The sequence below is a fragment of the Alligator mississippiensis genome, chromosome 16 (assembly GCF_030867095.1).
Source record: "Alligator mississippiensis isolate rAllMis1 chromosome 16, rAllMis1, whole genome shotgun sequence".
In the NCBI taxonomy this organism is placed as follows: domain Eukaryota; kingdom Metazoa; phylum Chordata; order Crocodylia; family Alligatoridae; genus Alligator; species Alligator mississippiensis.
In genome coordinates, this window is record NC_081839.1 from 8,569,339 (window position 1) to 8,586,420 (window position 17,082).

Here is a 17,082-nt window from a genome sequence, read left to right on the forward strand (position 1 = left end):
GCACCACTTGAGTGAGCCCTGGACTCTTCCGGGTCCCAGCGTCACCCTCCTGCAAGCTCAGCCCCAGAGAGAATTTAAAGGGCTGGCCTAATGTACAAGAGCACAGACCTAGTGCCTCAGACCTCACGCTGTAACCCCAAGTTCAGGACCAGACCTTTGCTTCCCCCAGCAAACCTCACTGCCCTCAAATGCACTGCATGGTCTCATGACTAGCTTCTCTATGAGACCTGGCCCCTTGCTGCTCCAAGCACATATGTGAGACAGGGGAATTGGCAGCAGCCCTAAAGCTGGGGTTGAAATCAGTTCTGCCATCGGAGGCCACGTGGTCACTAAGGGATTCTCGCCTGGTCCAGAGGTCTTGTGGAAGACCTGAGCCCCAAGAGCATCCACAGCCCTTGTACCACACCTCACACAAGTGTCCTGCCCTTCTCCCAGCCCAGGTTGTGCTGCAGCCTTGGCCTGGAGTGAAAGGGGAGACCATGGATAGGCTGAGTGACCCCACTACTTAAGGACTATCCTCTCTACACTGTACTGTGATAGGCTTGGGGCTTGAATGCTCTGGTGATTGAACCGAGACATCTTAGGCTGAACAGCACAGAACGGCCCAAGTGGGCAATAAGGTGCCCAAGAGAGGGGCTGCAAACTTGAGTGGACAGAGGATAAGGGGACAGTTCAAGGAGCAACTGGGGGCTGGAGGAGACAAAGCCAAGTGGCTTTGGGTCCAGTCTCAGCCAGCCACACCTTGAACCCTTCTCAGGTTCTCACAGCCTTCCACACTGGGGTCAACTGGGACATGTGCTTTGCTGCTCAGGGGTCCCTGCCTGAGTGAGAGTCCTTCAGAAAATGTCCCCACAGTGGGGCAGGTGCCAGCGTAGGTCAGGAGCACACACGAGGCAGGTGGTTCCCTAGAGAGGCACCTCTTGCTGTGTCTGGACATGTGTGCAATGCAGACTGCACCGGTCACCTCCAAGGTCACATGTTACCCCACGAATTTGGTACATGGTAGTGGTGGGGGGACTTTGTTAATGCCAGGGACTGTGTTGGGCTGCCATTGCCGGGACTGGTATCGGCCTAACCCAGGCTGCAAGGACCAACCACAGCACTCTGCATAAGGCACAAGGCTAGAGACAAGGTAGAGACCCACCTATCAGATAGGTCTAGGGACCGCCTGCTCTCAAGGGAGTACTGGCGGCTGGTCCGCCTGCTTGACTCGGAAGCGGACTCAGCGTCGCTGCGCCCGTTTGTGGCAGAATCTACGCTATCGTAGCGTCTGCCGGGGAGGAGAGGAACACGGTCAGCAAAGGTCACCAACATCCAAACACACAACCACAGACAAGAGCTCCTGCCATGGCCACACAGCCGCCACTCCTCTCCTCAGTGCTGCACCCCCCACCAGTGTCCGCCCCCATGCCAAAGCAGCTGGGGGGGTGAGGATCCCATCTGGGCAGAGCAAAGGGGAGCCTGCGTGTGGCCAGGTCAGACCTCAGCTCGGGGTCCTGATCAGATCTGGGAGGATGCTCCCAGTCGGAGACTTCTCTGATGTGGGGGATCGGTCACCTGAATCTGAACACTCATGAAAAAGCCAGGATGTTCTGAGATCACTGAGATCAGGTGCAAGGGAGGCAGGCGCTGAGCCAGCTCCTCCTGACAGACCTGCCACTCTTCTGCCACCTTCCTGCTCTGTGGCTTCCTCCTGCCCTGCAGCATCCTCTGCTGCTCCAGCCCCTGCCCCTGCCCCACTCTCACACCTCTGCCAGGCTCCTACATGCCGATCAGCACCCTCCCTGGCCACCCCTGCTCGACACGTGCCGAGTGCCCCTGGGGTTCAGATAGGGACCGCTCATACCTTCCTCTCCCAAAGGGCTTTTCCTTGTTCTTTGGAAATCTCACAATAGTGGAGGTTAAAGGTTGGGGGGTGGGGGTGTAAGTAGTGTTCACTTAGGTCCCTTCTACTCTTCCAAACTACTCCCACCATCCCAAGCTCTCTCCAGATTCCCAGAATTGCAGACTCTGCTAAGCTGAGCAGCAGCAAACAGGGGAGAATATCTCTGCTGCCATCATCACCAAGCATCTCTTAAAACACCCTACCCAGAGAGAGGCAGAGGGTCCCTGCTCCTTTGCAGACTGCACAGCAGTAGGGTCAGGGCCAGAAAGGTTCCCCTGATGGATTTAAAGAAAGCTAAGGTGCTGGAGGAGCTAGCTGGGACCAGCCAGCATGCTAGGATATGGCACCACTGTGGACCAGCCCCAGCTGTATCAGTCACTAAAGCTGTATCTGTAAGAGGGTCTGGCTTTGCCACCCCTCTAGACCGTACCCATCTCCCAGGTCACCAGGTGCTACCCTAACCTCTCCCCTGAAGGAGCTGTGGCTTCCTACCACCCGCTTCTGCTTTTAAAGGGGTGGAGCAATCTTTTCCCATCTCTACCTGATTGGCCGCTGATCCGAATAGTCCATCTCGTAGCTCTGCATGGAATCCGTGTACGAGTCCCGGGAGCTCTGCTGCTGGTGCCTCATGGGATACTGGTGGACCGAGGCATTGGGTTGGGAGGTGGTGTAATAGGGAGGTGGGATGCTATTGCTGGTCTCACTTCGGTAGTCACTGTCCCGGTCATCCACGGTGCTGTCAGGGTCGTCATCTGCAAAGGGCCAGTTGCCACCAGTGAGTTAGACAGGAGCGTTTCACATGGGATGGGACCACAGAGCCCCACAACAGCTGCGCTCAGCAGTTGAGGCAATACCAGCTTCCACCTCTATGTTTCAGTTAGCCCGACGGCCTTGGCCCTTGCTGCCATGTGCATCAGCTAGAGCTGTGCCACTTCTTCACAGCCCAAGTGAGACTCAGTCTTAAGAGAAGGAGTCTAGAAAGGCCCTTCTGCAGAACTGTGGGCCCGATTGGTATGGGTGTCTATGGGAGCTGTGGGTGCCCAAGAACTGTGCCCTGCTAGCCCTGTGCATGTGTGGGGTTGGTGTGTTTTGGGTGAGTGTTAGTGCTCCTGGAAACTCATTGCACTGGCTCTAGCAAGACTCCTCAGCACCAGAATGCCCCCTGCTCCCTTAGCCAGGCTCAGGCCACCTCCTGGGCAGGGACCATTGGCAGAGGTCAAGTCTTGGCATGTGGGCGCCTGCCAGCTTCCTGCCTGAGGTAGGGCTCCTATCTGTCCCATGACAGGATGGTGGCCCCTTTGGCTGCTTGGGGCTGTTTGCAAGCTGGTCTCAGGGGGGAGCTGCAGAGTGATTTGGGGGCCCAGTCCAGGGGTGGGTTTTGAGCACTGACCACAGATGACCAAATGTGTAGGCATCCCCTTCAACCTGCCCCTTCCCTCCACTTCCCCAAGCTCCTTCTAGTAGCAAACACAGAGCTGGCAGCTGGGACGTGGTTTGGGGACATAACTCAACCTCTCCCAGGAGCTCCTGACCTGTTCCTACCCAAGATTTAAACCCTGGGGTTTGAGGCCCCAGAGGCAATAACCCACCATACCATCTTCTCACACCACTTCAAACCACAGGCCCTGCCCCCAGCAAGCAATGGAGCCCAAAGGGCTTCCTTAGCCCAAAGGGCAGACTGTAGGGGTAACCACATCATAGGGGGTGAGGAGGGGAGGAGGGAAATGGGATTATACATAAGGGGTCGGGGGAAGGGGAAGAGGAAGGGGACATGGTGAGGGGTCCTTAGGATGCTGACATTCTCCCAGTAATCTCTTGCCATGGACAGGCAGCCTCCTGAGTCTGGGGCAACCAGACCGCAGAAAAGCACAGAGCCTTGTGTCACAACTAGTGAGCCCTGCAGGCACCTGATTAAAGCACCCACCCTGCACACTGGGACCATCCTCTACCCACTGGCCAAAATATTACAGTGCCAGCAGCACACTCTTCCCCTCCCCAGCCCCACTTCCTTCCTTGGGGTCATGTCCTCCTTCTACCCCAGAAGGAGCAGGGCTTTGCCGATGGGCCTGTTTACCAGCAGGGGCTGCCACCTGTCTCCACTGAGCACTGCAAGACATGCCAGCTAAAGTATAGGAAAGTCAGAGGTGAGATTAGAGCCCAGAGCCACCCTGTGCCACCCCGTAACCCTCTAGGGCTTGTCTGCATTAACTATAATCTCTTAATGGGGTTGGAGCTAGAAGGTAGGCTCCACTGGATGGGGAGGGATGGCTGGCCTCTGGAGGGATCGGGGTAGAGAAGGGAGCGCTGCCTGCCATGTAGGAGAGAAGAGCGGATACTTACTCTGTTGTTCTCCCCAGCCAAAATAATTCCAGTTGCCTACAAAGAAAAGGGGCAGAGACAATAAAGACGGACATGACTCTGGGAGCAGGTGTCAGAGCCCAGATGGGAAAAGCAAATGTCCTTTTCCAGGGGCAGGCCCGAAACAAACCCCAAGCACCCCTCCCAGCCCAGACGATGGCATGTAGCTCCCAGGCTCCAGCACTGCACTGGTGCTCAGGGATCAGTCCTGTCCTGCCCCCCAAGCTTAGTGCAGATCCAGACCCAGAGCTGCCCTGGCCTGTCTCTACAGCACGCTCAGGAGACATGGGACCTGCCATTTCGACTGCTACAGCGTTGGGGTGGGGGACGAGGACTAAGCCCCTGCTGGAGCCGACAGCAGTGAGCTGGGGGTGGGGGCAAAAGGGCTGAGGCGGAGTCCATGTGGGAAGGGGGCTGGAGGGAAAGGGGGATGTGTCTGAGGGTCTGGTGAGGCTGAAAGAAAGGGTTCAGGCAGCAGGACTGAAGGATTGGTGGAGCCAGGTCATGGCCACATCTGGTTCCAGCCCAAACAGCTGCAGAGAAGATCTGACATCACCAAGGAGCTGCTACGCCGGTCGCTGCCAGCAGCGTCACCAGGGCAGCTGACACGCTGGGTAACCTTCCAACCTGCCTGTGCCATGTAAGCCTGAGGAAGGGAGTCATCAGTTCAGGGCTTGGCCCGTCTCTGCTCTCCCCAGGTTTTTCCCATGCTCCTGCCACATGCGCAGGTTCAGCTGTGTGGCCTTGGTATCCCCCAGGAGGTGTGTGTGGGGGGTGGTGGTATCCACAGGTGTCCCGCTGCGGTGGTGCTCCTGACCAGCCATTAACCCACCCACCCATAGGTTGAACTCAGGCCCTGAGCTGGTCCCGGATTCAGGTCCCTCAGTTGGTCACAGATCTTGGCCCGCAAGGGCTAATTTATCCATGTGCCAGAAGACAAGGAGGTTGCCCCTGGTCTTCTCCACCAAGGGGAAAGCCCGGGGTAGGAGGAAGGGCTATAGCCATGTGGGCGCCACCAGCAGAGAGATGGGCTGTGTGGCACGTGCCACAGCATCCCCTCTCCTATTGCATGGCACGGATAGTGGGGCACACCAAGCACTCTGCAACGCCCCTGGCCTGGTGGGGCAGGGGCTTGCCTGATTCACCCCCTCCGCACTCAGCCCTTCCAAGGCCCAGTTATGGGCTCTGCTCCGCAGCTGGAGAAACCGAGGCAGTGAGTGAGGGAAGGGACTTGCCTGGCCTCTCTGCTGCAAAGCAGAAGCTTGAGAGGGAAACAGGCCCCCACTCTCCCTTTCTCCAGGGCCTGGCAGGGGCTCCACGCTTTCCAGCCAGAGAGCCTGGGCAACACAGCTTCCTCCCCACCCTCAGCGGCCCAACCATTGCCTGCCCCCACTTGCCATCCTGCCCCTGCAGGACTGACCCAAGGCTGGGACCCTGCCAAGGCAGAGGACTGAAGCAAAGGGAGAGAGAAAACACAGGCAGACGAAGGGAGGAAAATGGGAGCAGAGGGAGGGCAGGGAGAGAGGGAAGGGACCACGCACATTGGAGGAGAGGGAATCACATCTCATGCCCCACTGGGGCCAGCGGTCCACGTCAAGTCCCTGCATCCAAACACTATAAAGTGCCAGCCCAGGAGCCCTGCCACACTAGGCATGCTTCACTGCTGCTGGCTACAAGGCACTGAGATGTGGGCAAGTCTGGAGAGAGTGGGCCCAGGGCCTTGAGCTGTCCCAGTTTCAAGCATGGGACACAGGGGCTGTGCTGTGGGATGGGGGGACTCCAAGCTGGGGTGCTGGGGCAGGGGGTGCAACTTGCTGTCATGCCTGCCCCACTCTATGCGAGGCCAAGCAGATTCCTGTCCTAGCATGTTACACTGTGTCCCGGGGCACCACAGCCTCTACCCCCTGCTCCCTCCATGGCCCCCTCCCTGCTCCATCCTGCCCCCATGTTAAGGCATCTCAGGGGCCACAAGAGGCCCATGTCGCAGCTCTGCAGGAGCTGAAGGGAGTGGGAGGCTGAGGTCCTGCTGTGAACAGGGGGAGACTGGTACTTACAGCACTGGGAGCCGTGCACGGGGAGTGGCTTCTCCTGCTCCTCCTGGAAGGAGTACTGGGGAGAGGACAGAGAGCGAGGGTCATGGCCATCCCCAAGGCTGTCCTGGTCCTACTGAGTGGGGCCTCTCAGCAGCAAGGAAGGGTTTCCAGGCCCCTTCCCTTCTCGGAGCTCCACAGCTCGGGACATTCCTGTTTCCTGCCCCATCTCCCTCCTTTAGCTCTGGCAGGTGCACTCAGCCATGCCATCCTCCACCTGGGGCCACTGCAGCTCGTGCCACCCAGGCCAGTGGGAAGCCCCCCAAGGCTGCCGGTTTGGCTGAGGAGATGCACACAAGCTCAGGAGATGGCAGGGGGAGCCAGGCCCAGCGCTGACTTACATCATCCTGGTCCCTCATCGCATTCAGCTGCTCCAGCTTCTTGGCCCAGTACCTGGCCTCCTCCTCGGGGATGTCTGGAAGGCAAAAAAGGCTCTGCTGTCAGCCCTCAGTGTTTCTGCAGCTCTCCCCCTTCCCTCTCAACACGGGCTTGCTGCTGCCAGATGCACAGAAGCAGGGCACAGCTCTGGGGCGGGGGGCCCATGGCCCCTAGCTGGGGACCAGGGACGTGTGAGGTGGGAGAAAGATGGGGGGTGGTTGGCAAGGCAGGGAGGAAAGGATGAGTCAGAGGTACCTGCCCACCTTCCTTGGGAGAGCCCCTGGAGGAAACCTGACAGGGAGAGGGGAAAGCAGGGGAAGGGAGAAGGAACAGCTGTCCCGTGGGCTGCTGATGACGGGCTGTGACAGGCGGTGTCAGTCCTCACTACAGCGAGCAGTGAGCCATTGCATTGGTGGTGATCAGACAGTAGTGGCCCAAAGGCAGAGGGAGCCCAGCGCTCCTGAGCCAGGGAAGAGGGATGGGAGAAGAGCTGGGGAGCCCAAGCCCTGGGAGGGAAAGAGAAGGGCATGGGGGGAAGAGGATTGTCCCCTGGTGACACGGGGGCACCTGGGAATGGATTCTCCATGCCCGCCGCAGCCCCCTGCTATTCCAGCCTGGCATCCTGACCCTGTCAGAGCCCCTCAGCTCCCACCCATACCCCCGCTGTATTCCCACTTTTGGGTACCCCCTGAGCTCTGCCGGGGCCCCTCATCTGTACATCCAGGGCAGCACGTACCAAGCGGCAGCTCGAAGCGGGTGTCCAGGAGGATGCGGTGGAAGGTGGGGTCCTTGGTGCCAGAGATCTCGTTGTCGGTCATGATGACCTGGGAGTCCAGGGTGAGCCATTCCCCGGGGCCCTCCTGCAGGGAGAGCGCCGGCGGTCAGCAAAGAGGCTTGCTCAGGGCAGGGCGCTCCCCAAGGCCAGGCACGATTCTGGCAGTGCCATTTAGGGAGCCCCAGGCAATAGGCAGGCCCAGGTGCAGACGGAGTCTGCTGCCACATCTCCCTTGGCCATCAATCCTACATGTCCAGGTAGCCAAGAGGCAGAGACAACCTGCCCACTGGGAGTCTGCCCAGGCTGGGCAGCAGAAGCAGAGTGAGGCTGGTCTCTGCTGATCATCGCCTCTCCCTGGGCTGTACTGAGAGCAGCCACATGGAGCTGATCTCCCCCAGGCTGGGCTGGGCTTGGCTGGGAAGCTCCCTCTCCCCCCTCTATTGACACAGAGAAAGAGCAACAGGTCTGAAAACCCACCAACCCACGAGGACAGGGGCTGCCCTCAACCCTGGGGCACTCTGCTGCTTTGGGTATTACCACCGCCGTCCTCTACGCCTAGTTCCACAGCGTGGCACAGCTAAGCCTCACTGCCCCCATGGGTACTTAGGAAGTCTGTGATGGGTGGGGAAACTCAAGCACAAAGGGGACAGTGATATCCCAAGGACAAGCAGCAAGTCCATGACAGAGCCAGGGGCCAAATTCAGGAGTCCTGAGTTGCATCCCTTGTTCACAGTGATAGTTGCAGGCTGGCCTGGTAAGAGGCCTGGTCCTGCTTTCCTCCAGCACAGACCCTCCTTTCCATCCATGGCCCCAGTGTCTGGCCAGCCCCAGCGCCCACGGCTCATGGGACATCCTGGCTGGGCTCCCAAGGACCAACGTGAGGCACGTTCCCCAGCACTTGGGAGCTACTGCTGGGCCCAGGTGGGGCAACTGTGCACCTACCTCATTGGACTGCCGGATGGTCCTCAAGGGGATCCATACAGTGCCCACCATGGTGTCCCAGATCAGCCCCTTGTTCCACACTTCCACCGTCAGCCCCAAGTCCAGGCGGTTGATCTCGCTGGAAGGGAAAGCGGAGCAGTCACACAACAGCCAGTGCTGGCCTCGGCTTGCTCCCTGTATCTCCATGGGGGCTCCAGCAACATGCCCCATGTCATGAGTGACTGGTGCCTCCTGAATCTGGGGGGGCACCTGCAGAAGACACTGCTGGTGGCAGCCCTGCCAGGGGGAGCACCAGCCTTGCTGACACCATTGGTGTCAGCCATCAGCGGGGGCACTGGCCCAGTCAGGGAGGGCACATGCACCCCTGTGCATCCCCTACCAGTCGTCTATGCCCCACATGGACCTGAGAACGCTCCACTGGTTCCCTCAACAGCCAGCCTTCCTGCCCTGCTCCCATAGCATGAGGATTGTTTTGGCCCAGGTGGCTTTACATACCTGGCAGGGGAGATCCCCTTCTTCCTAGTCTTGAATGACTTGATGTAGTTGAGGGTGGAGACCTGTTCATGGCACTGCGGGTGGGCACCCCTACGAGAGTCTACTATAGCCTCCCTATGGAGGATCTCAGCTACACGATGTATAGTGATGGGGGATTGATCTTGGGCTTTCTCTCTAGCTTGATCCTTCAGCTTTTTGGCTAGGGGCAAGCGAGACTGAGGGGCATGAACCCCAAGGCCTTTGGGATTGGGACCTACACATAGGATGTGTCATGGATTTGGGAGTATCTGAACCCCCAGGCTGAAAAGTCTGGGAGGAGGAGACTTGCCAGGGATAACGCCACGGATGTGAACAATTGAGCTCTGCTCAGCTGATAGAATTTAAAACTGATTTGGTTGATTCGGCCCGAGGCATGAAACTTAAAATAAAGTAGCACCTCCACAGCAGTCAGAGCAAGCTGGGACTGGAGTATCTTGGAGCTCCCCCGACGCCCACGCTCCCATCTGTGCCCAGCTCCAGGAAGGACAGGACAGACCAGCCTGATGGGAGGGTCCCCCCCTGGCTGGAGCTCTGCACTGGGAGTTGTGTTTGTGCTTATTTGTGGCTACAAGACCAGTCTTGGAGCCGGCCCCAGCCCGGGGGGCAGCGGTGCCTCTATCGCTCTGTGTCTGAGCTGTGAATTTCACACGCCGCTCGCGCGTTCCCCTCGCAGGTGCGTAGGATGCAGGAGCCTTCCTCTGGCAGATGACATCCATTTTAAGCACAGACAAATTTGGAGCCTCAAATGACTCGTCACTTGTCACTTCAATCTCGCAGCGGAGCGCTCGGGCCAGAGTGGTGGCATCAGCTGATGGGCCTGTGTGAGCTACATGACTTACAGCTGTGGCAGTGCTGCTGCAGGCTGGGGCTTCAGGGTTCGACCCCCACATCTCGCCAGCATTGCATGCTCTGGGCAGATAGGGGCAGCAACTGGGAGGTGCAAACTCCTGCCCCTGCAGTGGGCTGTCCCCATGCTCCACTGTCTCCCACCCTGCCAGCTGTGCTGGCTCAGCAGGAGTCCTCCAGGACCTTGTCTTGGGAATCAAGAGGTCCCTGGTTCCTAGGGACCCACCTCTGTGCCTGGCCCTGGTCCCTCTTGGGCTGGGTGGCAGCAATTTTCTCTACCATAGCATGGAGGATACCTGTCCCCCTACCCCTCCATTCCAGTCCCCAGGGCTCCCTCTGCAAAACCAGCATGCACCAGGCCTCCCCCTTGCTCCCCCACCCTCAGAGACAGCAGGGTGTCTCAGTCAGGCAGAGTACAGGGATCCTGGGTCTGCCTGGTACCTGGCAAGACTGAGGACTAGGGATGCCCTGATGCCCTGGCAAAGCCTCACTCCTCTCTTCACCCAGTGACAGGCTCCATGGCTGGGAGATGTGATGGCCCTGTCACTGCAGGTTGAAGCTCTTTAAGTGCCTCTGGGGAGGCTTAGAGACATCCCAGCCCCTCAGGCACCCCTCATGAAGCCTCTGCTAGGACCTGTGAGGCAGCAGTGCCAGCAGGAGGAAGGAAGGCTGTGAACCTGCCTGCTCAGCATTGACCAGGGGGATGCCATATGGTGTCACACAGGGAGATTAGGGTCCAGCCCCTGGCCACAGTGCAGGGACCCGAGCAGGGACCCTTCAATACAAGGAACAGTACCCTTGAATACTCTGGCTCTGACTGAGCCCTGGGGAGATCCAGGCCATAGGCCCCTGACATCCCAGTCTATTCAGCCTGTTCCCAGCTCACACTTACGTGACCCATGGGGCTTCTCAAAGACACCCTCTGCCCCAGGAGACAGAGCCTGGCCCTGCCCACCTGCCCTGCAGCCCCCTGGGTGGTGGGAAGCACTCACAACATGAAGTCCTGCTCCCAGCACGGCAGGTTCCCGCGCACGGCAATGGTCGTGCTCTTGACATTCTGCACCTTCAGCGTCACGTAGGTGTTGAACTTCTCTGCAGGGAAAGGGGCAGAGGTGACCGGGGGTGAAAGCCCCCTCCCCATACACGCAGCAAAGCAGGGCAGCACACACCGCCTGCCCCAGCCTGGAGAGCCCCCATGGGCTCTTCCCACCCAGCCTCAAACCTATTCCCAGAGGCTCCAGGCTCTCCCTGGACTGCCTGCAGCTGCCTTTTGCTATAGCAAACCTAAAGATGTCCCCAGGCTCTCCTTCTCAAAGGGCCAGAGCAAGGTGGCCAGGAAAACCAAGCCCCTAGACAGGGAGCCTGGGCCCAGGTCCACGGGGCAGATGGGCTGGGTAGGAGAAGCCTATTCTGCATCATGCACCTGACAGGGGAGATAAGGGAGCTACTCACCTTGGGGCCCATCAAACTTGGCTTTTTTAACTGAAAACAGAGAGAGAAGAAACTGTGTTAGTAGCTAGACCCAGAGACACATGGAAGCAACTTGTCAGAGCTAACGTCCCCCTTCTCTGCACCTTGCTGGCAAGCTCAGCCCCCTCACACAGCTGGTGAGCTTTGACCTGCTGGGGAACCCCCTGTGCCAGAGCCCAGGGCACCCATTCTTCCCCACTGCCACCTTCATGTGCACACAAGGCCATTTCTGCTCAGCCTGGAGGGGCAGTTTGGTCAAGGGACAAGTCCATAGTCATGGTGAAAATTCAGAGGTCTGGTCCATCTGTGCTGTCTCAGAAACCCAGACGATGTGGATGCTCGGGTCTGAATCTCAAAGCCCAGGAACCCCCAGATCGGAGCACCCTAGAACTGGGGCTAGATCTAAACCTTGGCTCCAGAAAATGCCACCGAGGACAATGACACCTGCTTCCCATTGACAAGCACCACCGGGGAACATACTATCCACTCCCTCCCAACCCCAGGCCCTCTGGTCTCCTGTTAGCCTAACAGATGCTCTCGAACCCAGGGGCCTGCATGTTGGTGGGTGTAGGCATGCCCGACCTGCCCAAACCTAGACCTCCTTGAATGTCCACTTTACATAACCTTGTTACCAGGCTGGGCTGCAACATCAGCCCTCTGCTTGTTGCCCATCCACCCCTAGCACAGGCCCACTCACCCGTCCTAGCACTGGCATTGCCCCAGCTCCACTGCCTTAGTTCCCAGCCATGCAGCTTTTGCCCACAATGCTTTCCACAAACAACTTGACATTACAACTACAAGCGTCTGGCAGTTGTAGAGGAGCAGCCTGGTACAAAGCCCCAGGGTCTTCAAATATTTATCGTGCTCAATTTGGGCATCGCGGGGAGGCTTCAGGCTGAGAGAGATTTCAGCTCTGCTTTGGATGTCTCGCTTTGCACGAGCACAGCAGCGGAGCCCTGAAGGGAGCGTGTAGAGTTGGCTGGCGGAGGGGGTGTGAGTTTGAGTGGGGGTTGATCTCAGAAGGGAATGTCCCACTAGGTCTGTATTTAGCAGGAGCTGAGATCTTGTCATGATACGCAGCGTTGCTGGATGGGATGCCTGAGAATCACTGTTCTCTAAGGGAGCAGAGTAATTAATCAGTCATTCGCTCTCTCCTGTAGCACCTGTCATCCATTGAGATCAACACACCTAGGAGATGCTAATTAGGCTTTGCAAAACCTGATGAGATGTGCAAGTATTATTACACCCATGACACAGGATGATGATGATGTTCTTACATGGTAGCACCTCTAGCAGCAGTTCCCAAATGAAGGGTCATCACCACAAACGAGGTCGCACTTATAAGTGTGGACATTGGTGACACTGGCCTACAGGCTCCATTGAGTTGGGAGCTAAAAAAATGCATATGAAGAGACAGTTCCTGCCCTACAGAGCTTATGAGCTACATAGACCAGAAGGTGAGAGGGAAAACAGAGGTAAAGCAAGGAAAAATGACTTGACCAAGATCACACAGGTGATTAGTGGCAAAGCTAAGATTGGAACCTGGGTTTCTTGGCTTTATCCACTGGACCACATAGTCCTTCTAAGGCACGGGAGATCTTAGTTACAGCTTTTGGTTTATGGATACATTTTATAGCAGACACATTATTAATACACAGGCAGCCTCAACACACACCCACACACCAATAATAACCTGACAACTCCCCTGGATCATATATTGTATCTTTAGCGGACACAACTGATAGTTCACGTGCAGCGCATGTCTAGTTAAAAAGTCCCATTTTAAAACAATTTTCCCCTGCATCAATCGAGAATTAAATCTCAAGATCAAAGGAAACAGATTCGCCTACATAGTAACAATCCAGAAACCATTTTCTGGATGCTCCTGAACGGCATGTAGCTGTATGTCCTGGGATTTTCTTTTATGTGCATTATGCCTTTATTATACGTAACCTCTATAAATGCTCTAAAATGCTAAAAGTCATTGCTATTGTGTTCTGCTTCCTGCAGATTGTAGTAGGCGAGATGCACCCTGTGCTCTCCTTCTCTTGCGGAGACTTTACTTCTGTCCTTCCTTGTTCTGGTTTTTCCACCTCAGTCTCTCATAGCAATCCATTCAAGACTTGTTCCAAGTTATACCTGGTAGAAATGCTCTTTGCTGTAAAGAAAGTAGGCCTGACACATCCTCTCTGACTGATAAATCAGTGGGCATCCTCACACAATGTGGCTGAGCCCTGCTGCTACCAGTTAGCCTTTCTACTACCAGTTGCCGTGAGCAGGCTAGCACTGGGATTGGTTTGCTTCTACCACCACTTGCTCTTTTCCATCAACAAGCCTTAAAGAGCGCGACTTGTGCTTTTGTATCATGGCTTCCCACAGGATCACATGCTTTTATTGCTCTGATTAGGCACTAAATCCCAGAGGGAGATGGAGAACAACTCCCATGGTCTGGGGAGTACTGGTCAAAGCCCCGAGGCTGGGTGCTGGGGAAAACCCTCAGCTAGCAGAGTGGGAAGGGGAACTGGGCTTTTCTGTCTGCGATGTTGTAAATTAGCCCATTTGCACTTGAGAAAGGCCCATCTTGGGGTGGCTCTGCTAATCCAGGCCATGCTGGCTGCGGGGTCACTAACAGCCAGCAGCCTTTTCTCTGGGGAGGTAGCGCGGCCCCTGGCAAAGCAAAGAGCCTGGTCTGCTGAGTGAAAGGAGTTAGGAAAAGCTCTTATCAGTCTCCAGACAAGAGCACAGCTGCTGGGGTCACGCAGGGGTGGAGCGACAGTGCCGTCCGCGGGAGCCGAGCTTCAAACAAGGACACAGCTTCACTCGCCACTCAAAGGGAAAGGGCAAGGGGTAGCTGGCAGCTGCTGGAGCAGGCCTGGGCAGCCAGAGATGGTCCCAGAGGCTGGGCAGGCACTGAAGGGCTGGAGATTGGCCTCAGGGAGGGGTGGGATGGAGGAGAGGATACAAGCAATGCTTCACAGCCAGCCTGCTGCTGCCTCAGCTGTCACTGCCTGCCCCCTCATCTCCTGCACCAGGGCCCAAGCTGGCACTCACCAGCCCCTTTGCTGCAGTCCTCCCCCTGATCCCACTGGCTTCCCAGTGTTTTTATATGCAGGAGACCAAGGTGCAGAGGAGGAAGTGGCACGTCCAAGCAGCAATGTGGCAGCAGAGCAGGCTGGGAGCAGCCAGGAGCCCTGCTGACTCCCACTCCACGGCGTTTGTGAGCCCATGAGGGGCCTGGTTGGTTCAGCTCCGCAGGCGCAGGGAGAGCAGGAGATGGTTTCCGCCTTCTGGCATCTTTATCACGGAGACAAAGCTGCAGGACGCGGCCAGGCAAGGTGAGCATTGCGGTGTGGGCATCTCGGAGCAGAGATCCCTGTGAGCAGCTGAGACCAAGGCCACGCTGAGCCCAAGGCCGTCCTGCTCTCCACACCAGGGAAGCCTGACCCCAAGAGCCTGTCAAATGGGATTCGTCTCACCTCAGGGACACATCACATGTGTTTAGTGGCTGGGTGAGATGGGTCTTGCCTTGACGAGGTCTCGACTCCCTCCCCGCAGTGTCTGCTGCTGCGACGGTCTGGAGAAGCTGCGCCCTTCCAAGCAGCATGGAGTAACCCCCAGGACTCGAGCCTAGCAAGCCTCTCACTGGCCCAATGTCATTGCCTCCAAGGGAAATGCTCCCAATTCCCTCAAGCCAGGTCAGATCCAGAGGGGTGCCATGCTGCTGTCACCTCTTGGATGCCTTGATTGCCAGGCACACTCACAGTGAACTCTCTGCCACCACCACACCATCCCAGATCAGCTACGGGGCACATCTGACCCTCAACCTCATGTAGTTTAAGGAGGAAGGAGTTCAGCAGCAACCTTGGGGCTCACCCTTAGCTGCGCTGAGCTGGACCCATCCTTCCTGCTGCGGGGTCTGCTCGAGACAGACTCAGACAACCACAGCCTTGCTGCTCCGTGGAGGGGCCTGCCCGCAGGAAAAGTTCGGTTTGGCCAAACCAGGACAAGACGTTTTCAGGGCTTGTGGCAACATGAAAACAAACCAAAAACTGTTCCTTTAAGTCACCCTGCAATGGTTTGTTCACCTCAAACTAAACCACTCGCTGACACTGTCAGATGACTGAGCCCTTTGGATCCACCACGACTTTGTTCAAACGTCAGTCTGGACCCAAACCCTTGCCTCCGTGCCCTGTCCATCTGGAGCACTGGCCTGCTCGGGGAGCTTTCCCCCAATTCTCCATTGTTGTAATGATTTGTTGAATTCAACCAGAGCCCACACGTGGTTTCTGTCACCTTGAAATGGGGCGACTGTCCTGTTTGCGGTTAACATCATGGGGGCCTCCAAGGAGCACCCCATGGCAGGAGCTGAACCCACACCTCCTCACATGGCTGCTGTCATGTCAGCTGTGTCCCCTTTCAACACTGGCTGGCACCGAGGGCTAAGTCACCTTCTCCAGGCAGTGGTTTCTGTTCCTGGAAACCACTGTTCCTGCTTTGATCCGCAGAGGTTGTGAATTAGCCTCAGAGACATTACTCTTCCCCTCTGTTAGAGCACAGAAGAAATTCCTTGAGAGACTCTGGATAACGGCAGAGTTCCCCTCCCAGCTCCACCTTTTTCCATTACTTGGACTCTCTAGTGTGGCTCCTTCACTGGGGTAAACTACTACAGTTGCTGCAGCAGCACCCATTTACACCCACCAAGACTCTGGCCCATGGGCCATACCACTTCCCTCCCCAACAACCAGCTCTTCCAGCTCCCAGGACTCAAATCTGGGCTCTCAGCTCATTGGGCCAAAGTTCATCAAAGGCACATTGGTGTAAATCGGGAGTTGCACAGCAGTACAACTGGAGCACAAGGGCAGCCAGATGCTGAGTCTTGCAACTCTGCACAACTAAGAACATTTTTATACCTTTCCTTGCCTCTTTAAAATCCTGGTCTCACACCATTTCTATACCAGTGTGCTATGCCAGTGCAGTGACTCCTAAAGTGCTAGAGTCCCTAGGGCCAGAGGGAGGTCCCATCACCCCATGCAGGCCTGCATTGCTCTCTTCTTCAGGGCTCCCTTGGGTGCTCTGCTGTACCCACAGGCAACCAAGTTCCAACCTCCATCCCTCGAGCCATGCTGGCCCAACACCAGCATAAGAACAGGCTCCCAGGGGCAGTGATGTCCCAGCCAGCATCTCCTGCACTGCTGACTGTCCACAGGCTTTCCCAGCCAGCTTGGGCTTGTCGAGGCAAGCAGGATGAGAATCAGGTCCAAAACATGGCTAGGATTGCTACCTTTCAGAGCCGGGACGCAGCACTTGCAGGTGGACATGTGGCCTCTGCCCTCTGGCTGTGACACAGAGTCACCCCACAGGGGAAGTGAAGAACGTCCCTGCTGAAAGGAAAAGGGGGCCCTGAGGTGTGCCGAACGCGGTCACAGCTGCTCCAGCAGGTCCTGTAGTCTGTGCTGAGCTCCTTCTGGCCCCCAAACTGGCTAGTTTGAACCCAGGCAGGGTATCTACTCTACTCTGCAGGTGCTGTCTGGAATATCTTGGAGCTGCACCAACAAGGTGCCCCTGGGCACAGTCAGGCTGAGTGAGAGGGGTTCCCGGCAGCCTAGACAAGGGAAGGATCATCAGCCCCCTTTTACAGAAGGATGCTGAGGAGCAGAGAAATTAGAGGGGCAACCTCCCTGCAGAGCCCAGCCAGGAACAGCTGGGTTATGGCTGCAGGACCAGATTTTCAAGACGGGCTCAGGGCTGGATTTTCCAAAGAGCACCAGCATGCCGAGCCACCGGCCACCCCTGGAGCTGGGGAT

At 57.0% G+C, this 17,082-nt stretch overlaps 1 protein-coding gene across 1 annotated transcript in view; it reads right to left on the minus strand.

Moving 5' to 3' along the window:
• The window catches only part of LOC102557750 (protein unc-13 homolog A), a 100,209-nt gene that overhangs the window by 64,491 nt on the left and 18,636 nt on the right, over positions 1-17,082 (minus strand). The window contains exons 2-9 of the mRNA XM_059719920.1: positions 11,261-11,290; positions 10,801-10,900; positions 8,429-8,546; positions 7,448-7,571; positions 6,675-6,748; positions 6,298-6,352; positions 4,226-4,261; positions 2,427-2,637 (exon numbers count right to left, since the gene is read on the minus strand). Of these exons, the coding sequence (XP_059575903.1) occupies positions 2,427-2,637; positions 4,226-4,261; positions 6,298-6,352; positions 6,675-6,748; positions 7,448-7,571; positions 8,429-8,546; positions 10,801-10,900; positions 11,261-11,290 (748 nt within the window). The remainder of the gene's footprint in view (positions 1-2,426; positions 2,638-4,225; positions 4,262-6,297; positions 6,353-6,674; positions 6,749-7,447; positions 7,572-8,428; positions 8,547-10,800; positions 10,901-11,260; positions 11,291-17,082) is intronic.